Here is a 25,484-nt window from a genome sequence, read left to right on the forward strand (position 1 = left end):
GGTGATCTGGTATTTTGTATGGGCGCCTGTAATTAACGCCGGTTGTGACAGAATTTCAAAATAAAAGCACACCGAAAACATGTTTTAAGACAAAATTTTTATGTCTTGATGTTTTGACTTTGTATTGATGATACAAAGATTAATGGATTGTTACACCCCCACAAATTGTTTCATATAAATGCACCAAAATGCTCAAAATATTATATATGACCCCCAATAGGTTATCGAAACAAAACCTATGCATTTGTTTGAAATTAAGATTTTAAATCATCAAAAATATTGTACACTTAAAAACGGCAATTTAACTTCAAAGATTAAACTAGTTCCTGTCAACGTTTTTGGCTTGTGATTGATATGAAAGATTAGAATCTAAAAGGAAATAGTAACTATAACTGTCCGACAAACTGTCTGAGATGTAGTGGAGAAGTGTACAGTTGCATAAAATTGAAATACTTAAGTAAAGTAGGCCACAAGTACATTGGATTTGAACTTATTATAACATACTATATTTGGGGAGGGAGTATTGAAACATTCTCACAAATAGTAATGGTGTAGTATGTCATAAAAGTAATTTAAAATGACAATATAATATGCCATAAAAAAGTCATAATATGTGCATTTTTCCTGGGAGGTCCTCAATCATCTGCTGACTCCCTAAAATCACACTCAGTGGTCAAAACTTTCAGGACCCCTGATCTAAGATATTTGTTTCAAAATGCTCTTAAATCATCTGTTTGGCTGTTCAGTTTCTAAAAATTGAAAACAAACAAACCTTTGATGGTTGGATTACAAATGTTAAACAGGTGATTATAGCCCTGCATTTGGCAGCTAAATGCTGAGCCGGATAAAAGTCGGTCAGACATTGCAGAGAGAGAACCTGAGAGATGCATATATAAACGTGACATTACATTTTATTGTGAAAATATTTATTATAAAAAATGTTGCACATTATAAATGGGCTGTGATGTAAGCTAATATGCAAAATTCAAAATGAGTTACACTGTATACATTCCCTCTTTTGCAGTTTTAAAGGACACAGCTGTATATGGTTATTGAAATAAAAATAAACAAGAAATGAGAATTTCAAATGAGTGACATTTGAGTGATTGCTGAGGCCACAGGCTACAACTTAACTGCTGAACAAGCTTTTCTCGAAGTATGAAGAAATCTAGATATTTCACAATAATTGCCCTACAGACACAAAAATTTACAAGAAAAGAAAATTACATGACAACATCTGCATGTGGGATGTGGCAGTTGGATTTACTCCATGCTCTCACTTAATGATTTTACTACTCTTGAAAAATAGAAAAACGATGACAAAACAACTAGTAAGCTGCACTGTACCAGCAATTAGATGTAAAAGCACCACTTTTCCCCTGAGAGACTTTTTAGATAACTCAAAGTATACTCTTATCTCTTATCTCTTATACCACACACATCTCCCCTCATCTCCCTCTTCCTGTCTCTCTCATCAATCTCACATCATGACAGAGTACGAAGTGTTTTCGCTATCTGCAGAGCTGCGAGATCCTGCAATTGTACTGCTTCTACTGCGCTTCCTATGCCTCCATTCCTCCATTCCCAGCAAGCCTCTCTGTCCCAGCAGCCCCTTACACATTTTCACCAACTCCCTTCTGAACTTCACACCCACAAAGCCATACAGCAGAGGGTTCAGGGCGCAGTGCGACAGCCCCATGCTTTCAGTGATCAGAGTCCCGATGTCCACCACATGGCCGAACTGGCATCCTCCAATCACCACACCCAGCCTGTGCAGACTATCCGCCAGCTGGAAGCAGTTGTACGGTGCCCAGCAGAGGACAAACACAGACACTAGAGATATGATGAGGCGGAGAGACTTGCGCTTTTGGCGACGACTGGCATTGCAGAGAGACCTGAAGATGCGAATGTAGCAGTAGAGCATGATCAACAAGGGGAGCCCAAAACCCAGAACCACACTGAGTAGCTGCAGCCCCACCTGCCACTGGGTAGAGTTTTCGGTGAACCACACCTGGCACAACAGCATCTTCTGATGCCCAACAGCGTTCACCTCCACCACCTGTTTGAAGATGATGTCCACTCCGCTCAGGCCCAGGCAGCACACCCAGATGATTGCACACGCAATCTGAGCATGGCAGGTGTTGCGCTTCCAGCCGGAGCTGACAGCGTGAACAATGGCCAGGTAACGGTCGAAGCTGATGCAGGCCAGGAAGAGGATGCCGCTGTAGCGGTTCAGGGAGAAGAGGGCGCCGGAGATCTTGCAAACAGCCAGGCCAAACACCCACTGGTGAGCCCACTGCACTGCAAACAGGGGCAGAGTGAAGGCCAGCAGGAGGTCAGAAATGGCCAGGTGAAGGAGGAAGGTGTCTGTCAGGGAGAAGGCGCAGGCTCCACCACTCTGAGAGTTTCGGTAGCGTTGGATCACACGCAGCACCAGCACGTTGCCCACGAGAGCCAGGATGAACACCAGACTGTAAACAACAGGGGAGTACCTCTGTGCAAAACCATAGATGTCCTCCTGTGAGCACGGGGCAGCATGACTCTTGCTCGTTTCAGGGGACCAGGTGAAATTGTCATAGTCGTAGTCCTGATGACAAGAGAGAGGAAAAGAGTTCCTTCAAATTCTTCAAACAGGCTGATTATTCAAGAAAAAATGTACATCTCAGCATTTTAGAAACTTTACAATTCAGAAACCAATCATTGTTTTAATTAACTTGGGCCTCAGTGATGGCGGTTGTCTGAAGAGTCCCAAAATGTCAAATAAAACCTCTCACAGTATTTCATCTTATCAAAAACTAATTTTAAAGATAACTGATGTGCAAGACAGTAACACCTGCACACTTACCTGCCGTACTAGTTTAATGAAGACAGCCTTAATACAATTTTGAACGCAGATGATGTGAATGATGAACTTAAATATTAGGTATTTAGATATTAAGATTCATTTTGATATTAAGAATCCTGAATAATGTTTTTTTTTTTATCTATTAAGATATGTTTGATGCTTTGCAGTATGGCCTCAGCATTAGGGTTTTCTTTGCCTATGTTCTACTTCCATGTATTTTCTGTGTAATTTATTGAATTGTTAATTGTCAATTGTTTTACTAACCTGAGTGGTTCAGATAGGTAACCACACCTGCCAACATAGAGCTAGTCAACCTGTTGGTGTGCTTTATGTATAAAAAAAGGGGGGGGGGGGTTCAACTTTTCATACATTTTGACAAGACAAAGATCCAAGCAGGATCGAACATTGTACACATTAAACTTGTGTGGCATGGACTAAGTGTGCAGGTGTTACTTTTCCTGTCATGTGCTTTATACTGTGCAACATTTGAGTAACTCATCTGAAAAATATCTGATGGAGGAATGTGCACTCTACAGTGTGTTAAACCTGCTCATGTTACAAAGAATAAAGAGCAACCAGAGACAAAAGTCTCAGTTTATGTCTCCTTATGATGCACAAAAAAGATACCAAAACACCATAATATAGCATGTTGAAAAAATGACCACAAAAGCAAGGCTATAGTATAGCAAAAATGTCCAAATTTGAAATGTACTAAAAACAGCTGAAAACACCAGTAAATGGCAGAAAAAAGCATGCTGAGATCCACTTACCCAGTAATCTGTGGTTGCCGTGACATTATCCATATTCGTGGGAGACAAGGAGGCAGCAGAACACCTGAAACCCTCCTGCAGTCAAGACAGCACACTCATAAACACAATGGGTAAACATCCTTTTTTTTCTTTCACACTTGTACAGATGGCAGAGGATCAGAAAGAAGAAGTTGGAATTTCAGGAACTGAATCCTCACACATTTCAGACAGATGCAAACATAGCTAGTAGGAATGGATGACTGTGTCAGGGAAATTGTGACATATTTCTTCAAAACGTGTCTGCAGGCAGCTATAATGATCAGGTCGGCAGTGCATGACTGACATAAATACTTGGAAAAGTATTTTATATTTTTTCTGCTATCTCAACTATTCCAGGTCCAATTTATTTTAATTTAATGTATACAATTCTGAAATTTCATAATATCAAAGGGGAAATACATTTATGGGAATTAAACCCTCAATCCTTCACAAATGGAAGAGAAGTGAAAGTATGTATCTGGCAGGATTTTCACAGTTTTAGCAGTCCATTACCTTGTACTTTGTGTTCTGCTTGATCTGAGATATTTAAGCATCGCACTCAGACAATAGTGTAACAATGATTACAAATCTACAAAAATGTAAAAATAAAGAGATGAAATTTGTTCAAAACACCTTAAGATAATTTTTGAATTTCGCGATTTTTAACTCTAGTACCTTGTACTTTGCTAAGTGGACAGAAGAGCTCCGATCATATGTAGTAGATGTTCAAAGAAATTAATTCTTGCTTACTTACCGTCTGAGACCTTGCAGAGAAGACAGGATGGAAAAAAAGGGGCCAGTGTTTTTTTTTTTATATAAGTTGGGCACACTTACAAAGAACACGACAGGAAAAGGCGTAGTTTACTAATCTGTAAAGATAAAAATGACTGACTCTCAGGGGAAAAACATGACATATGGTTTGAATATTCATTAGAAGTGCTTGGGACCAAATGATACCAAAACAGCATCTGCAAGAATGCACTATGTATTGAGGTGAAATACAATTAAATCTCTCTCATGCTGGGGCGCCTGGTGGCTCAGCGGATCGAGCAGCACCCCATGTGCAGAGGCTGAGTCCTTGCCACAGCGGCCGCAGGCTCGAGTCTGGCCTCGGCCCTTTGCTTCATGTCTCGCCCTCTTTCTCTACCCCCTTCATACTCACACTGCCCTATCCATTAAAGGCAATAAAAGCCCAAAAATATAATCTTTTTTTTTTTTTTTTAAATCTCTCTCATGCTCTGTAAAGCAACGTTAAAGTGAGTTAAATTATCTTGTGAATGCAGTTTGACACCTCTATGCAAAGTCCAGATAAGAACAAACACTTCAGTGCTTAAGAGTCGAAGGCCTCCTCTGGAAGTGAAACTCATTTTCTGTCCACAATACAACTCACTTCTAAAGTTTGGAAGGTTTTAAGTGAAGGAGTTAATATGAAAAATAAGTTGAAGAATGTTTTTAAAAAACTGTCTGTTGACCACATGCAGACTCAGCTCGGGAGCACACAAATGCTGGTTCAGAGATAAAGTGTGGCGATGAGTCAGAGAGCCCCCTTTTTTTGCTTTACTTCCACAAACCAGAGCAGACACCATCGACAAAATAGGCAAATTCCCCTTTCAGTAAATCGTTAGTATTTCGTTTCAAAAACAAAATGTGTGAGGAACTGAACACTCACGTTCTTCATATCTTGCGGTTACTTTAGTCTCTACTGAAGGTCTTCTGGTAAATTATATTATTGTGCAATGTCACTGATTGTTTTTCTCCTCCTGTCGACTCGTCTGATAATGGCCTGCACAACACACACCACAGAACTATACTGTTAAGCTTTATATGCTGTATGTCCGTATGTGTCAGCAAAATGTCTCGTGAACAGAAACGTACTGACCAGAGACTCAAAGACACCTAAAAAGACACCCAAAAAAGGCTACAAAGTGACACAAAATGACTGTAAAGAGATGCAAAACTGATGCAAAAAGACACCAAGAAACTGTGGACAAGGACAAAAAAAGGGGGAAAACAAGAGAGAAATGCAAAGTGACCACAAAGAGATTCAAAACAACTACAAAGAGATGCAATATTAAGACAAAAAGGGGTAAAACAGCCACAGACACAAAACCTTAATAAAGAGACACAAAGTTACTATGAAGAAACATAGACTACAGAGACACAAGACCACAAAAAGATGCAAAACAGCTGCAAAAAGACACAAAGAGACTGAAAACAGCTACGAACAACAGCAAAACAACCACAAAGAGACTTGAAATGACTGCAAGGAGATGCAAAGGAACTACAAAGAAATGCAAAACAACCACAAAGAGACACAAACAGCAACAAATAGATGCAATATGACAATGAAAAGGGGCAAAACAACTACAAGGAGACACACAATGACCACAAAGAAACATAAAATGACTTCAAAAAGACATAAAGAGACCATAAAGAGATACCAAACAGCGACAAAAAGACACAAGGACAACTATAAAGAGGCACAAAACAACCACAGAGAGACACAAAACAAGATACAGAGACTGAGGATAACTAACAGTGGCAAAATAGCCACAAATAGACATGAAAAGACCACACAGACACAAAACAACTATAGAGACACATAATGACGATAAAGAGGTGCAAAGCTTCTACTACGAGACACAAAACAACTACAAAGAGGCATGGAATGACCACAGAGAAACAAAATGATCATAGAGACATTCAAAGGAACAATGAAACACAAAATGTACACAAAGAGACACAAAACAACCAGAAAGACACACAAAATGACTACAAAGACAAACTGATCACAAAGAGACAAAGTGGCTGTTTTTCCTTCTCCTATGTAGGAGAGGTGGTGGGGACTTCGGCATAACTTTGCACAGGGATCCATTGTCTTATAAGGGTCTGGTGTCATGATGGTACACGTCATTTTTTAAACTGGGGACATGCTTGAAATGTCCCTGTGGCTTGTGTAAGTGACATGAGGGCAATACTGAACCCCACGGCCCTTCACAGTGTTTCACTTTTAAACAAACTGTGCACATGCCACTGTATATAAGACGTTTAATCCTGACCAGCGCTAGATTTTTGAGGATGATTTTGATTTGTGGGAGTTAAAAAAAATGCACATCATGATAAAAAAATCTTGATACCAGGTGACCAGAATACATAGTAAGCAGGACTTCTTACAGTGGAAAAATCAACTAGTCAGTGCTCTCTGCTGGACAAACTCTGTAATGGTGAAACTCATCTATATGACCTCAGACCTACAGTTTCGCCATTCTGTACTTTAAGACTTACCAGCCTTCATACTCATCTTGAAAGCGGAGATGAATATCTTTTCTTTTTGGTTTACAGTTTTCAAGCAAGCTCTTACCTCAGAAATGTAGCACTGTGAAACAAAGCTCGAAAACACACTCGCAAATGCACTCGCAATATGAGAGGGATTGAGTCAAGGCAGGGCATAACAATTCATTTATGTGTTCTGTATCATCTCGTGTTTCTGTAATATGAGTTTGGTTTAGAATATTTTAGAGCTAAATTATCTGCTGCTTAGATCTGCTGACACAAATTGCAAGGTGATCATGAGACCACACCTCAACGTCTGGTGTCTGGTCATTCAGTAGCATTCAACTTGTTGTTATTACAAAAAGTTCATAAATGTGAGATGCAGAAATTGTAATGCATGACTATGATACGCCCAAATAATGATTATACATTTAATTGGTATTATCACTTTCTCTGGATGCATAAACACTTATAAACTGTGCATGCCGATCTAATATATTACATATATTATATACAAAGAAATACTTAAAGTGGTTAAATATTACCAGAGCTGTAGGCTTGAGTCACATATCTTAGACTCCAGTCAGACTCAGCAAAAAAATATGATGACTTTCGAGCCAACTAGACAAAAATGAAAAATAAAAGACCTGCAACTCCAACTGCCTTTAACCCTTTAACGTCCTCTTCAAGAAAAAAAGCAATGGAAAAAAATGTCTTTGCATTTTTTATGTCCTTGGGGCTATAATAACAAAAATCCATGTTTATTTTATTTTTATACCTTATACTTTTTGAAAGATAGGCCTCCACCTAATGGATGAGCCGGCCATTCATGGCAATGCCAAAACAGAAAGAAAAAACAAAGTTACAAATCATGTACTGCTAAAAGCTTGAAATATGTTAGTATATTAATCCATGGAATTGGTATTATTGCTCGCACTAATATTATTTCCATGCATATTTACCATTACAAGACTTTGAAAATGTCTCAGAAATGGTGAAAAAATCATACTGATATATTTTTATCCTCCAAATATATAATGGACTAAAATTAAATATATGATATTAACAACAGTGAATATTCATCCTTTTTTATTTATTAAAAAATGTTATTTTTTTGTCCCAGCATCATTACTTTTACCACAAAAGGCCAACTCAGGGCAAATCATACTTTTGATGTTTTTTCACCGTATATAAATTGGATAACATTAAATGCATTTAACAACAATCAATGATCAGAAGTTCATTTAAATTGTAGCAAATAGTCAATTTTAGTTTAATTAACTGAGCTTCAGTGCCTTTACCACAGAAGGCCAAATCTACCGTTTGGTAGAGCATGTTTAAAAAAACAATTGACCCCTGTAAGATTTTAAGATTTTTTATTAAGCTATGGGAATCTGTTCATTAAGACCTCTGGAACTTTAACATGTGGAATAAACATGCCTACCTTTTTAAAATCTAACAAAGTCTAATGTGATTTTTATTGTTCCTAACTTCCTGTAGGAGGTGAACTAAGAGGGCGGACTGTTTAAAGTCACAGCGACATCTAGTGGATTTTTTTTAGAATAACATATCTCAACCAAATGGTAGCGATGGCTCAATAAGTTTGAGTTGAATTCAGCACATTTCTAATCAAGATATAGTGACAACATGTGCTCTACCAAACAGCTGAGCTGACAGTTAAAGGGTACCACTGACTCATTACTTCACATGGATGTCAGCATTTTGACTTGAAAATACTTGATAACTTCCCCCCAAGCTTAAAGTTTAAAAAGTATGTTATTTAAAAATTGTGTCATGAATCAATTCATTTTCCTTTATTTCCTCAATTACCATTAATGCTATTCATTCCCAGCAAGTTGACGATTAAACCCCAAGTATTTTTAATTTCACAAAATCCAGCAGTGTCCAATAAAGTTGTGGAAGAGAGGAGAGTCATGAAGAGCCAATGTTACGTTAATGAGCACCAGTTAGAAATAACAATACCAAAGATCATTTTGTTTATATACATAAACAATGTGGGGGTCAAACAAAAACAAATAACAGTATGCAAAACTTGCAGGTAAAAAAGAAGAGAAGCAACTATTTCAAAAAACTTTGTGAACAAAACAAATAAAATTAAAATTAAAAAGCACTCATGATTTTTGTAAATTTAGTATATTATTTCTTTGTTGTTAGAAATGTCTGACATGTATGACTTTATCACAATGTGTCGGCTGCTGTAACTAAAAAGTAACCAGAGTGTACACAGTTTAAGCTCAGTGTACACAGACTCACCCACACCGGGTTTTTACAACGTGGTTTCTGTTTGCAAAGTTGGCTTTTAAAGGAATACTCCAGCTGCAAAATGAACATTTGTATATCAATCAGTCATGCAACATTACCTTGTTTAGAAAGCTTTTTTTCTCACATGCTTCCAAAGAAAACATAGAGCATACTGATTGATTTATTGATTGGCGATCACAATGGTATGCTCAGTACTTCCCAAACACATGCATTTTCACTTAAACCTTACTTTTAAATCTTATCTAAAAGTGAACTTTTTTTTGCTCCTTTCAAACCAAGCAGCAAAAAGAGGCTGAAAAATGACATCAATGCAAAGTGCCAAAGGCTGCAGTCCACTTGAGTAAATCCAAACTCTACAGCAGAAATAAATGTTTACTTTTTTCGCCTCTATAGCTAATTAACAACTCATGTCAGTTGCACAGGTTTTTTTTTTTTTTAATATAACTTGCCAATTTACATTTTATTAAGGCTAAAACTTGGCGTACTTATTGGCAGGGCTGCTTGAGTGACAGGATTGAGGCTGAGGCTGCCTGCGAGGCGTCGCTTCAGTCTGCATCAGGTCCACCCCTCGCTCCGCAGCTTCAGCCTCTTGTCCAAATATGGTCACCTCTGTCTCTAGGAAAACATTGTGGCAAAAGCCTACATGCTGAACTCCAAGCTCCAAAACAGCAGTCCACTGACTAATGGTGGATGTCAAAGTTGCCACAGCTTTTAAATATAGTCTGTGGTTCAAAGCCAGATTTCAAAACGTGGGCTTTTGGTAAAAATGGATGTGTTTGGGGAGTACTGAGCACAATTAATCAATAAAACAATATGTTTGCCATTTACAGAGGCATGCAAGAAAATCAGTTTTCCTCACGAATTTAAGATAACAGCATCAATAAATGATTTACAGATTATCATTATCTGTCATTCATTGTCATCTGTTCTGTACTGTTAATACTTATACTCAATGATAACAACATCACTAAAGTGTTGTCCATATCTGGAACGAGAGAAAATGGGGTCCCTGAAGGGAAAAGGTTTTGAACCACTCTATTATATTGTAGCAATAATGTGGAAGTTGCAAACTGAGTCTTGTTATTCTTGTTCAGTGACAATAAAGGTATTGTCTTTTGCTCATTTATACAGTGTGTACTATTGTCAAAAGTGTACATTGCAGAACACGAGTACAAACCCTTTTTCCACCTACGTCTATGCTTGAAGGTCAAAGTTCATTTTTTACACTTACTTTCCCATTCATAGTGTCAGGCCCACAGTGTGTACACACACCACACCCGCCCTGAAGTCAGAACCTGGTGTATAAGTTGTTGATATACAAATACATACTATATGCCCACTTTGTTCCTCAATTACTGACCTCGTCATATTAGGTACACCCATTTCAAAGGAGATACGCCCCAAAACTAAACACTTGGGTTTTGTCTTTGAAGGTGGTTGCAGCTGCCCAAATAGCCATTGTTTGTCCTGTCCTATCAGCATAGAAACTGGGCCCTGGCAAGAGTGATGTCAGACTGGGTATAAGAGTTTTGGCCGTGCCTTTGCCCTCCTGTTTGCGGATTTAGCCAGCGGTCATCTACACTGCCAGACCCCCTTGTCAGGAGCCGTACAGGAATCTCTACAGGTGAGATCAGGGGAGATATAAAGCAGTGTTTCCTCCAAACCAAGGTTGTCCATTTTGGCAACCTGGGAGAGTCTTAACGCCTCGCTCTCAGGTTTTTGGTGTATTATCAGTGAAATAAGATTAAACTGGCTCTAGTTGGAATGAAAACCTGCAGAAGCTTCGATGACGCAGGAATGGACGCAGGAGGATATTTGTTTCGGGGAATTGTTATTGGAAAATACTACCAGATATGAAGTGAAATTTTAAGTCTTTTACATTTTAATATTTCTTTGCGTCTACTTGCAGCGATGGCGTTCCAGTCAAATGTGATCAGCTCGCAGCCTCAGACCTCACAGTACACTGTGTCCTCCGGATTAACCGACTGGAGTTCAAATGTGTGCGACTGCTGTGAAGACTGCGGCATCTGTAAGAGTTTACGTGTGTTTGTGGAAGTAAGCAAGAAGTAAAAAAAATTAACCGTCACTGTGACATAAACGTGACAATATGTCTCTATCTGCCAGGTCTTTGTGCAACGTTCGTCCCGTGTATCCTGGGCTGTAAGGTGGCCCAGGATAACGGGGACAGCTGCTGCCTGCCCTTCCTTCCTGGTGCCATGATTGCTCTAAGGACAAGCATACGTAGCAGATACCACATTGAGGTAAGTATGCTAAAGTTCTCTAAACTAAGGCTTAAGCTCAGAGGGGAGCGAGCATTTGCTCCAAAACTGTGGAACGGATTGCCACTGCACATTAGACAGACCTCCTCACTGTCTCAATTTAAATCGCTTCTTAAAAACCACCTCTTTTCTTTGGCGTTTGACATGTAGCATGTTGATTTTATGACTTTTTGTGTATATGCATACTTTTTTATTATAACCTTGTGCGGGCAGTGCACTTTATTTAAAATATGTTATTTTATTTATTTTATGTGATTTTATTAGTGTTTTTATCTTATTTTATTGTGTTTTTATCTTATTTTATTGTGTTTTTATCTTATTTTATTGTGTTTTGTGCAGCACTTTGGAAACCTTGTGTTTGTTAAAATTGTGATATATAAATAAAGTGGGTTGGATTGGATTGGAAAAACAAATGTTAGATGATGAAAACGATAATGCTGATTTCATACTGAAAACAGAATACTATTTTGGAGAAACTCCAGAATTTCTTTTGATTTTTTTTTGCATGAGATAATGATGTTAATCACCAGTTTAATGTCCCTGTGCTTCTTCCCAGGGCTCAGTGTGTGATGACTGGGTAGTCATGGCCTGCCTGCCTCTGTGTGGACTGTGTCAGATGGCACGGGAGCAGAAGAGGAGAGGATAAAAAGATTTGACGCTGAATCTCATTTTTTAAACTACAAAGAAAGAGGACATGTGGAAGTTTACATTGCTTGGTTTGGATAAGATTTTCTGTATTTAAATTAAAAATGTTTAATTTACTGGCATTATCACTATTAGGTACTCCAACGAACAAAATTTACAGTCTAAGAATTATTGCCTGATAATCAGACTGAATTGCCAATTTATTTCATATTATTATGAAATGATATCTATCTATTATATATATATATATATATAAAATAAATTAACAACAGTGAAAAAAATCAACAAGCCTGAACTTTTACACCGAACATTGAATAATAAGTGACCTTCTTTATAATGAAATTGTCTTAATGCAACAAACAAGTGATGAAATGATGTAGAAAATTAAAACTTTTCCCTCACAGTAAATACACAGTTTTACAGTGGTGAATTTACACACATTGTTTATTTTGGAATAAAATGATACCTGAATACTGCTTTTCTTAAATACTATGTTATTTAATAATGCTTATCAAGCATTCTATTAATTTTCTATAATGATATAAATGTATCTATGTTTAATTCACTAATTTATAATAACCTGAGCAACAGTATTTCAATAAAAAAGCACACAGATTTCTCATGTTGTGGTCGAATGTGAAAGGAGAAGAATGGGCTGCACCCGTCTTCCTTTTTCAGACTAAATGTAGGAAGAAATCCACTGCACAAGAAGCTCTCTGAAGAGGGGAGATGAGGTTAACGGCTTTTATTTCAACAGGTGAGGCTTTTGTGACAAAATAAAAAATGTTACTGATTTTAACTTCAAATATAGCAACATATTTGGAAACTGGCAAGTGTTTTTCAGATCAGCCGAGTGTGAAAGATCGTGTGGAAGATTATAAGAGGGTGACGTCTCACAGGATAAAGTTGTGATTCGCAAAACATGTTTATGGGATAATGGACAGTTTTTAGACTAAAAATAGCTCTTTTAATGTGGTTGAATTTTATATGTAGGAAAAATAATGGAGGAAAGTATATGACGTTAAACGTACATACAAAGATTTTTTGGGAATGGTGTCATTATTTACAGAAGGGTCGTCGTAAAATGTTGCAATAATTTAGTTGTTGGTAGCTCACACCTGTAGCTAAAAACTCCAGCCCAAGTTATTCACATTTTAGCCCAGAGTGTCCACCACTTGTGAGATGTTTTTAAAGTAGGTAAAGGTGTGGAATATAACAAATATAACAAATGAAAGCAAATGTTTGGGGGGAGATGAAGAGGAACATGAGCAAAAAGTGAAAGGGGATATGAAAACAACACAAAAGAGGAACCCTTTTTTCTTTGTACTGTGCAAGGTTCAAAATTTGTTTTGTAAGAGCAATACCTCCACAGATACTTATTGGATATCGTGACATAAGATTATTTTGGGAACCTCACTGGTGAGCTGGAGTTTTGGTTCTGGTATGATACACTAACAACACTTTTGGCAGGAATACAAAGAATTTATTATTATAAAAAATATCTATAAGATTGAACTAATATTTATAATGTTTTCATTAGTCTATAATCACTTGAAACTCAAAATTGTGTTTTCATTACCTTAGAATAAGTACACAAGTAACCTGTGACCTCACCACTAGATGCCACTACATCCAACAAGCTAAATCTTCAAAAGGTAAATGTAAAGCTTTTACAGATATTTACACTGAAATTATCCACCTACTGTATGAATACCAGAGACCAAAGCAGTTTAGAGACAGATACCTTAAAGGAAAATTTCACCCTCACCCTGTATATCAGTTACTCAATGTATGTTACCTTGAATTTGTATGAATCAGTTATTTTTTTACTCTGTATGCCTCCATGGTGAATGGAGAATATAAAAAGGTGAACAGTCTCCATGAGTGGAAGTAATAAGGTTCAGCGTTTAACAGCAGCAAAACTACATCCTGATTCCAAAAAAGTTGTAAGTATAAATAAATACAAAATGCACTGATTTGCAAATCTGTTTTGACCTATATTCATTTTAATACAATACAAACACAAAATATTCAAGGTTTAAACTGATAGGTATTGCCTGCAAATTATTTTAAAAAATGTTGGGAAAGGAGCAACAAAAGACTGGAAAACTTGTGAAGTGTTCAAACAACTCCTGGGACATTCAATAATTAAACGGGTTAACTGGTAACAGTTTAAAGTATCATGATTGGGTATAAACGGGTATCCTCAAAAGGCTCAGGTGTTAATATTCAAGAACAGTGCAAGGTTCACTAATTTGTGAAAAAAATGCACGGGCTATTAGTTTAAGCACAACCTTTCTCAACGCATAGCTGCAAAAAATTAAGGGACTGGAGTATGTTGCAGGCATTACATTCAGAATGGGTGTGTATATTTATAAAAACAAAATTTTCAGTTTGAACATTAAATATCTTGACTTTGTACTGTATTCAATTGAATATAGATCAAAAGAGATTTCCAAATCATTGCATTCTGTGTTCATTTACAGTTTACATGGAAATAGAGCTGCACATCAAAACTTTAGTTTGCCAACAGCCTCATGCACGGTTGAGTAGGGTACCTGAATATGCCCCGATGTTTGCACAAGTTGAGCTCATAGCGTGTGCATGCTCAGGCACGCTCAGGACACGCTATTTAGTGGTGGAGACGTTTTACATTGTCACATTCTTATTTAGACAGTCTCACACCAAAATGCACTTGATGAATGAGATTTGGCTTATAATCCATATCCAAATACTTTGACATAGTTTTTCGTTTCTCTGTCCTCAGATTCCTGAACCATCTTCATCTGATGAACAAGGCCAGAGAGGCCTTCTTGAAACATACTGGCAACATAGTATTCCTACAAACCAAACCAACAAAGAAACTGATGAAAGTACTGTAAAAGACAAGTTTGTTCAGACTCCCAACAAGATAAAATGGCAAGTCTAACCTATCAACTGTTGTCACTTACAGTTGTTCTCAGTGCTGTTCGACTCGTCAGTGGTTACAGCTTCCACAACTGCATCGAAGACGCAAACTCATATAGAAAAAGTTTCAAATGTGCCCGTCGGAAGGAAAGTAACCTGCCTGCTATCATAAAAGACCTGCCGCAATCTGCTGTAAATCTCACCATCACCAGTAACCCCATGTGGCACATTCCCAGAATGAGCTTTGCTAATCTGACGAACCTTCAACACCTCTGTATAGATCACAATCACTTGAGGATCATTGATCAATTTGCTTTCCACAACTTGCATCAACTCAAGTCGCTAAATTTGTCCTTTAACAACATATCAGAGCTCAGCACTTCTGTGTTCAATGACCTGCCCAGCCTCACCTTTCTCTCGCTGACAAACAACACGCTAAAACAGTTCCCTGAGAGCATTTTCTCCACTCTTCTCAATCTGACCACCTTAATCATGAGGGAAAATTTTCTGACAAATTTTACAGGGATTGCTAAGTCTGTGTCACATCTAACAAAGCTGGCGGTATTAGATCTTTGCTTTAACAATCTCACCTCTCTGAGCCACTCAAATGTGTCACTACCCAAATCCCTCACTACATTGTACATATGTAGAAATAATCTGTTGACATTAGGATGCAAGCATTCGTTTCTTAGCTTCATTCAGCGGCTAGATTTGTCATACAATCCAGGGCTCCCTACCATGGCTTTTCAAGGCGTCGATTTAAGGCGTATAAACTATCTGCGTTTGCGTTCTACAAATGTCAAGATAGTGGAGTTTTTAAACATCAGCAATGTCAACGCAGGTCACGTTGATTTCTCTGACACGGGCCTAAAAAATGACAGCCTGCTCATGAAATTATGCATGTTGCTACAGAGAAAAGTAAAATGGATTAAACGATTAGGCCTGGGTGATAACGGGATTGAGAGTATAACAAACTACACATTGTACCATTGTCCTAAAATCACAGGGGTTTTGGATCTATCCCGCAACAACCTGAAAAGCACAAACTGTCTTGACTTTCTTAAAAATCAGACACAAATAAAAAACATCACTTTAGAGCATAACCATCACACCACCCTCAAAACCTGTAAAACAAAAGAGATGATTTATCTAAAAAGCATAGAAGAGCTGAGCTATCGTTACAACCGCATCCTCTCAGTCGACGCTTACGCTTTCTATCATACACCGAATATCAAGACGCTAAAGCTCAACATAAACACAATTGCTTTTCTCCATCGTCAGGCTCTCAAAGGGCTGACAAAGCTCGAGATGCTCCGTCTGGACAATAACCTCTTGACCGATTTGTTCAATGACACCTTTGAAAATAATGCCAACCTGCAAATCCTTAACCTACGCAACAATCGTATTTCTGTAATTTTTAATGGAACCTTCCTCAGTCTTGGAAATCTGACTACACTGGACCTAGGAGGTAATAAGATCACTCATTTTGAGCCATCTGGCCTTGATGGACTAACAAGTCTGTCCAAATTCTATCTAGATGGAAACAACCTCAAAAAGATTGACACATCCCTCTATCATGTGTTTCAAGACACACTAACAGTTCTGGATTTACAAAGTAACTTGATTACCATCTCAAATGAAGAGAGCAGTTCACCATTTATGAATCTCAGTAAACTCAGTGATCTGAAATTGGATGGGCAACGGCCACATGGCATTGCCGTTTTACCCCGACATTTTTTCCGTGGCCTCCACTCGCTGAAATTTCTGTATCTCACCAATAATAACATTAATTATCTTGCTCCTGATGCCTTTGATGATCTGACAGGCTTAAATTTCCTCTCACTGGATTACTGCTGTGTTGGGGTGACAAAATTGCAACCAGGAGTTTTTAAAAATCTAAGAAATTTAACCATCTTGACTGTAGAAAACATGGGTATTCAGAACTTCTCGAAGGACGTTTTTGGTAATCTAACAAGGTTATACAAACTGCAACTTAACCGCAACGTGATGCAGAGCATTGAAGTCGAAGCACTAAAAAGTTTACGTGAACTCCACTACCTTGACATACGTAATACTCCTTTAAGCTGCACCTGCGAGAACAACTTGCTCCAAAACTGGACAGTGAATGACCCACATGTCCACGTGGTCTATCTGTACAATATGCCATGCCCACATGACGGCAAACAAAAATTCTACAACTTTGCCACCAACGTTTGTTACATAGATCTAGGAGAGTACCTGTTCTTGAGCACAGCAGTTGTGATTTTTCTGTTCACGGTCACTCCTCTACTTTATGTCAAACTCTACTGGAAAATGAAGTATGGCTACTATGTGTTCCGCTCCTGGTTTGGCGAGCATTGGCGCAGGATAAGAGAGCAGGAGGAAAACTGTAAATATGATGCATTTATTTCCTACAATTCCTCTGATGAACAATGGGTCATAGAGCAGTTACTGCCAAACCTGGAGGGAAATGGATCATCTTTTAAACTTTGCCTCCATCACAGGGACTTTGAGCCAGGCCGCAATATTGTGGACAACATCGTCTCTGCTGTATACAGCAGCCGGAAAACTATTTGTGTGGTGAGCAGGAACTTCCTACGAAGTGAGTGGTGTTCTCTGGAAATCCAACTGGCCAGCTACCGACTCTTCGATGAGCACCGGGATGTTCTCCTGCTCGTGTTTCTGGAGCCGATTTCTGAGAGGCAGGTGTCATCCTATCATCGCATGAGAAAAGTCATGTTGAAAAAGACGTATCTGCAGTGGCCTGGCTCAGACTGCACTGATCCGACGCAAGCCCAAGAAATGTTTTGGAGTAAGCTACGTAGAGCGATGAGAACAGGGAGCCGACTCGAAACAGAACATTTTGAGACTCACACGATGGATGAAAACAATTACTTGCAACCATAAAAAGATCTAACATTTTTGTATACCATTGTCAGGACACGCATCTGAGTATTTAAAAAGAATAATCACATTATCTGCTGCAGGGAAAGGGTCATTAAAGAAATATTTCACTGATATAAGGAAGGGCCTCATATAAAACTAGGCTGTCTGTGCAGTAGAAAGATGCAAATACTTTTGAAATTAGTGCCACATGATGAGAGAAAAAAGAGAAAATGGACTGTAGCACTCAGTTTTGCTAAAGAAGTAGAAAACCTGTAACTACCAGACTACGCTGCACTGAACAGGACCAATAAATGCTCCTGCTGGTAGGTGACATGATGCACGGTTGTCCATTCAACACAAAGACGTTCAGCTTATAATATCGTGTATTAAAGTTAAACAGGGAGCTAAAAATCTTTATTTACAATCAACAATCAATGCCTGGCTTTATTGTTTGATTGGATTTTGGGCCAAGTCTGAGAGAGAGAGCGTGAGACAGAGACAGAAAGCGAGAGAGAGAAAAGCAACTTTGAATTTGAGAGAGAAAGACATGTCTCTTGATCTGCTTCTATACTCTTTGTGTCCACAGTGGCATGATGGGAAGCGGGCAATACAAAAATGCGCAAGTACAGCCTGTAGTTTAAGCAACAGCCTGAGAGCCAGTGATGACGTATCTTACATCATCTGGCAGAGTTTCTCAGGAGGGGGAGGATGGATATCTAGGCACTGGTTGGATTGAGGGGAATTTACCACAGTTTATCTACACATACTACTCACATTGTTATGATACAAAGCTGGTTGAGAATCAATGAAGTATCCCTTAAATATATGATGTAAATATGTGGTGTGATGCATTGTTAAACTAATACTGACATAAATCATACAAGCATGAATCAGAAATGTCAGGTAAGATACTGTACTTATTTTTATTTTATATTTAGCAATGCTTGACAATGCATGTGTTTCTTATAATTGCACAGATGTATTTGAATTTCCCATTGTAACACCTGTCCTTAAGAAGATGTGTGTACAGTTCTGCATAATAATAATTGTGCGTGTCTTTATCAGAGCATAAATTGGACAAAAGAATGAAAGAGGTAACTCTTACAGCTGTAGCTGTCACATTTAATACTGTGCTTCTAATAAAATATGAGCGCACCACATACATTTTTTCTAAACAAAAAGTCTTGATGGTATGAGTTAAGAGAGCTTTTTTAAAAATTATTATTTAGCCAAAGTTCACAGGCATGAATCTATGCAGTGCTTCACCATGCATTAGTATAGTCTCATAGGAGGGAAGGACCACTGCTCAGGGCTCGGCAAAGAAGAGAGGGGAGCTGCTGGGTCTCTTTCAAGCATGTAGGATGGTGGGTAATGTGTCATGTCAGTGCGGTGGGACCTGAGGGGAGGGCAAGTTGAAGGATGACTGAATTGGTTGAAAGGCTGGAAGCTCTGATGAGGATAGTTATTTTGGGCAGCGAAGGAGAGTGCAAAAGAGTATTTGTCAGTTTCAAATGAGTCTTTCTCCTGGGGAAAGTGCATTGGCTCTGCTGAGCGTCTATCTGGCAGCTGTCCTCTGCAGGGAAAGAGAGGCTGGAAGTTGCTGCCACTGTATTGAGACTCACTGATCCGCTCTGGAACTGCTCTGGTGTGCTTCATAAAGCTGTTTTCAAATGAATCCAAAACAACAGTCTTGTTGCTCTTTGGCCTGTTGAAAATGTCTTCCCAGTGCTGAGATGCTGAGGCTTTTTCTCCCCAGCAAGAGGTGGGAGAGAACAACTGATGGCTGGCTGTGACTCCAGAGGGCTCAAACTCCATGCAGAACTGAGGGCTGCAAGTAGGTCTGAAGATATCATCCAAAAGGCTGACAGAAGTCTCCACGGGGCTCGACAACCATTCAGCAGTCTTTGCATAAAAATCAGAAAACATTTTACTTTTTCCAGGGTGAAGGGATACATTTAAAATATGGGAGGATTACTGTAGACGAATCTGGGTTAAATAAGTTGCCATTACTGCGATGGCATCTCCCTCGGTTCAAAGGGCAAGTTGTCTAAAGAAGTGCAGGTGATAAGTGATTTTCTACTTTTAGCTTTTCTTTCTGGTAATGTTACTTTTGTCAATGACGCTGAGGAGTTTGAGGAGAACCCCTGCAGTTATCAGCTGCTGCAACAGTAGCGGAAAACTTTGACTTCGTTAAAAAAAAAAAAAAAAAAAAAAACGGATGGTGAAACAGTTGACATCAGCTAAGTTAACACTGCTTGGCTTGCTAATGTTAGTGGGTTATCATAGGGTTTTCCAAAGAATTGCAAAACTCATGCAAGTATTATTGCATTGCAGTATTATTGTGAAATATAGCGTCAGTTGCTCTAACAAGGGCAATGACCATAAAATAAACATTATACGGTCGACATCACAAACAGAATACGTACAATGTTTTCTGGTGTTTCCGCTTAATACCAAGTGTCGACTGACTGGTGACTCTCAGCATAATGCATCATAGCTACTTGAATTTACAGCAGGCCGCTGTTGAAAACACAAATAGCACATGTGGCTTTCCTGGTAAAAGCTTTCAATTTTACTTTAATCAGTTTTACATATGTACTCATTTGTTTATCTATGCCAACAACTTACGCAAGTTACTAAGAGCACAAATGAACACATTTGGCTGAAATTGAAGAGTTAAGACATTTGTTAAAGCAAAACACCAGCAGCTATGTTTAGCAGAAGTATTTCTTTTTAACCATGGGAAACCTAACTGTCATTTGGCCAACAGTCAATAATGTTTTATGCCAAAGTTTGTCATTAGTTATCTGAGTTGGTATAGAAAATCAACAACCTGGGGTACTCAGATAGTAGAGCGGACGCCCCATGTTCAGAGGTTATTTCCCATGGCAGCCGGCACGAGTTTGATTCCAACCTTGGCCCTTTGCTGCGGGTCATCCCCTCTCTCTCTCCCCCTTTCATGCTTAAGCTGTCCTATCTAATAAATGCAAAAAGCCCCAAAATAATCTTAAATAAAAAATATAAAGAAAATTGACAACCTTTGCTGCCGTCATCGTCAGCAGCAGACACAAAGGACAGTAATGGCGGCGCCAAGTTGGCATAACACAAAAGAAGGGTCACTGGATTTGTGTATAGGAAGAGAAACAGCTGGACTATAAGAGGAATAACGTAAATTAAGTGGGTGGCACAGTAAACTTAAGGTCCTACCTGGTCCAGGTTGTGGTGTAGCTGTGATTTGGACTTCCTGTTAAAATGCCCACTTCCCCTCATTCTGAAAGATGTGGTTTTCTGGGTGTCAAAACGAGGCTGACTGGCAGTGTCGGTTCGAAACGTTGTTGTAAATACATCTGAAAAGGAGAAAACACTGTCGATACATTTGATAGTATCACATTGTCACGCACAGGTTGTTTGCAAAGATAAAACAAGCAAAACAAACAAAACAGATAAAACAAGCAGGAAGTACATCAACGGTTCCTCAACATACAGCTGTTATCTCAACAGCATAAAACCCACCACGTGACTGGAGGCGTGTGTTCAGTTACTTTTTCTGTACCAGCACAGTGTGCAGGTTGGTGATTAAAAAAAAAAGAAAAGAAAAAAAGTTATCCTATATTTGGTGCCTAGGATTTTTTTATACAGTTTAAATATTAGGACCAATTGGCTTTGCAAATGTTTCATAAGGAAAGAAATGCATGAAAAGACACTTAATGTATACATGGATGGGAAGTACCCATTTTTATTGCCTTTATTTGACAGGACAGACAGTGTGAAAGAGGGAGAGAGAGGGGGGAGGGGGGACATTACCTATTTGATTTTAATTAAAATCCCGGAGCTGTCTAGTATTTTAGTGCTTACCTGGAATGAGAAGCTCATCCATCATGGTTCGCTTCTGACCCTGGACTTTCTTTTCGGGAACAACACCAAAGCTGAGGCATCCCTGCACCTTGAGGAGGTTCTCCTGAAGCCGGGGTCCATGTCTCTCCCGTAGGGCTCTTAACAACACCTCCCTGCTCTCCGACACCAGGTTTCTCCTCCTCAGAAGTGGGAACCGCAGACAGTCACACAAACTTGCTGCCAATGCGCTGACAGACCGGGCTACGCAGTTAGGATCTTGTTTTCTCTGCTGCATGTCAAAGCTGTCAGCAGCGTTTGAGCTGGACAGCTGAGGTGGACTCGGGCTGCGACCGTGAGCTCGTGTTTGGTGGTTCGGTGAGTCCAGATGAAGGTTCTTTGGGGTGTGCTCCAGAGCAGATATCATGTGTCCCTTCACCTTCTTGTTTAATGTCTTCACATTTTCTCTGACAACAGTGGGAGTCTGCTGTGACTCTCGTCCCTTTTCGGACACCACAGGGCTGCTCTTTTTGCTCTTGGTTATCGGCACATTAAGGGAGTTGTGTTTAGACGAGAAAGTGCTTTTAAAACTTTCAGATGAAAGATTAAGCTGTTGCTGCGTTCTCTGCCCCGGTGTCAAATCTGATCCCTCACTGATTATCTGCTCTGTCTTCCGGCAATCATCAAGGTCTGCTTTTTGCTCAAATGGTACGACCTCATCAGTGTCAGCGCACAACAAATCGTTAGTGGAAAATGAAGAAGGAATGTGAGATGTTGAAGACGGATGTGAAGCAGCATAGCTCCTCTCTGGTACTTGCTGTCCACTTTTCTCCCGTTTGCTCTGCTCAATTAACAAGCGCTCAATTTTGACAGACTTCACCTCGTGGTTGAAAAGGCCATGGTGTCCAATCAGACGACTGTCTGTGATGATACTGGGCTCCTGTGCAGCAGGACCGACATTCGGAAATGACGCATTTCTCCGTGCAGGACAATGGCAGCTACTATGACAGCAGTTACGGGAATGTGCCATGTCTGTGGCACTGCGTTGGTGATGGCAGTGATGTGGTTTGTGCTTCGAGGCTTCTCTCCCATCACCTCTGATCTGACTTCTCTCCTTGCGACTCCGCAGTCGTTTCATCTTGCGCTGCCCATATGTCTTACTGTGCTTGTTTGAACATTTGTACCCTGCAGCGAATCTGTTCATCGAGCAGCGATTTTTAAGATGTTTTAAATTGCTTGTTGGAAACATTTACCACGTTGTGCCACCCTGCCACACGCGTGGCTCATTCTGCACCGGACTCTGTAGGAAGAAAAGTACAGTTAGTAATCTCTAAGTCTGTAGAAATCAGAAATAAAAGAGCTAGAGAACCTCGTTGCACTTCAGTGAGGTCGGTTCTGCTATCAAATTATCAAGCAAATTCCTTAAGATTAAATGACAGTGGCTGAAGCCAAATGTTGACTGTCGACTTCTGGATTGTTACCTTACTAACTCTGATCATTCATACCTAAAGTGCATGCTAAAAGTATAAATTCATGACAACATGTACGTTAGAAATTCATGCAAGAGAGTGCAGAGTCTCTGGTGTGGATACTTTAGCAGACGGACAATAGCTGACATGTAAAACACTCACTTTATATGAGCATTAACTCATTCATTTTCACATAGAACCACCTAATGAGGTTCCTCGTATTTTTGGTGGTTGGATCTTTTCTCTTAGCTGATTGAAAACAGATCTTTTCTTGTCTAAAGGCCTTTTTACATAGATGCTAATCTTAATGCAATTAATGTCTATTTCATTTAAAAACATCTTACTCATGAAACAGTTATTTTAGTTATTACAATAGCAATCCTGAACACAGCTACATAAAATTCTAACAATTTTAATGATAAGTTTAACAGACTACCATTTCTGGTGCATCCATTTTGCATTTTTGCACAGTTTATTTAATGTGCACCAAACAAATCAAAATTCCTTTGTATCTGTATGTACATTATATCAGAGCTTACTAAATTTCCTCATCCTGTGATAAAGAAAGAAAGAGATATCAACAAATATGGTATATTTTGACTAAAGCCTGACACAAACTTTACATTTTGAATGACTTCATGCTTTCTACAAGTTAGCAGTCAAGAACGCGCCTCAAGCTTATAATTTCTGACTCGGCAAACGTGACTCTTTCCAGGAAATGAACCGGTCAAAAATAATCAAATACTTGGTATTTCTCTTACTTATACTTAAAATTTAACATGAGCAAGTATAGAAAAGGCATCTGATGGACCACCGTCAGAAAAAGTGACCTTTACTAATGAAAGCCTATATCTTGAAATTAAACATACAGTATCCAAGTATTAGGCCTTAATTTCATCCACTTTAAAGACCGCATAAAAATTATTATTACTGACAACAGCAGCTTATAGAATTGTGACAATAAATAATGTAACTGCGCCCCCTGCAGCCACCTGACATTTGGATTCAGCCAAAGCATAAATGCAGCATATATCTGTAAGCTATGCTATTTGTACACATTTTATTAATAAACAATATAAAAACAATACATATGTAAACAGATAATACCAGGGGTTCAGAGCACAAACAGAAATCATATACCAGCTCATCAAATGCTATTCAGTGTACACAGATTCAATGTTTTCGTCGCTTTCCTAGTTTTGGAATACAGAATTGATGTAATGTATTGTTTGAGTTCATTCTAAAAAAAAAAGAGAAAGGTTTTTGTTTGGAAAATTAATATTTATGAATTTGAGATTTTGCAAGTAGCCTGACAGAATCAAATTGATTATATGGTATTGATTTTCTTTGGTAGAGGGGTAAGTTAAAAAAAAAAGCCAACAATACATTCTCATAAGAAAGGTCAAAATTTAAATCAATATACTTGGGAATAAAAAAAAAAAACAACAACACATATAGCAAGTTAACGCCAGAAGGAGGGCAGGACCAAAATAAATGACACAAATATTCTGGAATAAGTTGACAAAAATGAGCTGCACAATGTCCTTTATATATATATATATATATACAATATTATATAATATATAATACATATATTTGTAGAAATATCTCGGTGGAATAAAAACGATGCATCACCTTAAAGTCACTTTAAGAGCTATTTCGAAGGTAGGATTATTCCAGTAGAAAACATTTGGAACATAAACTATTACTTTTTAAAATAAAGCACGTTTAGCCAAATTTATTACTGATCTTTTTAGAGCAGAAACAGGTCCAGTCGCTATGCTAGCTCGGATGGTGGTTAGCAAACAGGTGATAATGTCACCAGGTGCACTTTCACTTGAAGCGCACGTGTGTGCAGTTAAACGTATTTGAATGTAACTACTGGGAAACACTGTAACTAAACCTAATTTTAGACACATATCATGCGACAGAAACATTAAATCTATCACGAAACACTTTTATACAATCTTAAAACCGTAAATTAACAGCGCTGCTTACCGTCAGTCGTTTCTTGTCGCTTATCGAGCCGTCGTTACTTGGCAACATGTCGTAGATGCGTTTCTATGCGCAGCAGCAACTCCCACGAACACCAACGAGCAGGGCGAGTCCACTTACACAGACGAGGGAGGGGGGGCTACCTCATCTTTTATATGCTTCTTCACTTAAACAAAGCTCAATTTAATTAATTTCTCCACGAGATGTGCTTTCACAATCAACGTCAATCACATAGTACTAATAAAGTGTAATATAATTCTAAAACGCACGAAAAAGTATATGT

The 25,484-nt window shown here is 38.7% G+C and overlaps 3 protein-coding genes across 5 annotated transcripts; 2 read left to right on the top strand and 1 right to left on the bottom strand.

Moving 5' to 3' along the window:
* Window positions 1-909: 909 nt before the first annotated feature.
* Window positions 910-25,271, bottom strand: LOC121946293. 2 transcript variants are annotated; one of them, XM_042490800.1, is made up of 5 exons: window positions 25,205-25,271; window positions 21,762-23,037; window positions 21,114-21,253; window positions 3,616-3,690; window positions 910-2,587 (listed from the first exon to the last, which is right to left on the bottom strand). In XM_042490800.1, exons 2-5 carry the CDS (start codon window positions 22,984-22,986, stop codon window positions 1,481-1,483), a joined length of 2,547 nt encoding a protein of 848 aa, XP_042346734.1. In that variant the 5' UTR covers window positions 22,987-23,037; window positions 25,205-25,271; the 3' UTR covers window positions 910-1,480. The 2 variants fall into 2 exon arrangements, with proteins under 2 accessions (XP_042346734.1, XP_042346733.1); XM_042490799.1 differs by lacking the exon at window positions 25,205-25,271 and adding an exon at window positions 24,842-24,889.
* Window positions 11,101-12,114, top strand: cnfn (cornifelin). The gene is made up of 3 exons (XM_042490806.1): window positions 11,101-11,218; window positions 11,314-11,450; window positions 12,025-12,114. The coding sequence occupies exons 1-3, from the start codon at window positions 11,101-11,103 to the stop codon at window positions 12,112-12,114; spliced, it is 345 nt and encodes a 114-aa protein (XP_042346740.1).
* On the top strand, window positions 12,795-18,946 carry tlr21 (toll-like receptor 21). 2 transcript variants are annotated; one of them, XM_042490796.1, is made up of 3 exons: window positions 12,795-12,870; window positions 13,698-13,768; window positions 14,881-18,946. In XM_042490796.1, the coding sequence occupies exon 3, from the start codon at window positions 15,030-15,032 to the stop codon at window positions 17,925-17,927; it is 2,898 nt and encodes a 965-aa protein (XP_042346730.1). In that variant the 5' UTR covers window positions 12,795-12,870; window positions 13,698-13,768; window positions 14,881-15,029; the 3' UTR covers window positions 17,928-18,946. The 2 variants fall into 2 exon arrangements, with proteins under 2 accessions (XP_042346730.1, XP_042346731.1); XM_042490797.1 differs by lacking the exon at window positions 13,698-13,768 and having other exon boundaries at window positions 12,814-12,870.
* Window positions 25,272-25,484: the final 213 nt, after the last annotated feature.

The sequence above is a fragment of the Plectropomus leopardus genome, chromosome 7, assembly GCF_008729295.1.
Source record: "Plectropomus leopardus isolate mb chromosome 7, YSFRI_Pleo_2.0, whole genome shotgun sequence".
Classification (NCBI taxonomy): domain Eukaryota; kingdom Metazoa; phylum Chordata; class Actinopteri; order Perciformes; family Serranidae; genus Plectropomus; species Plectropomus leopardus.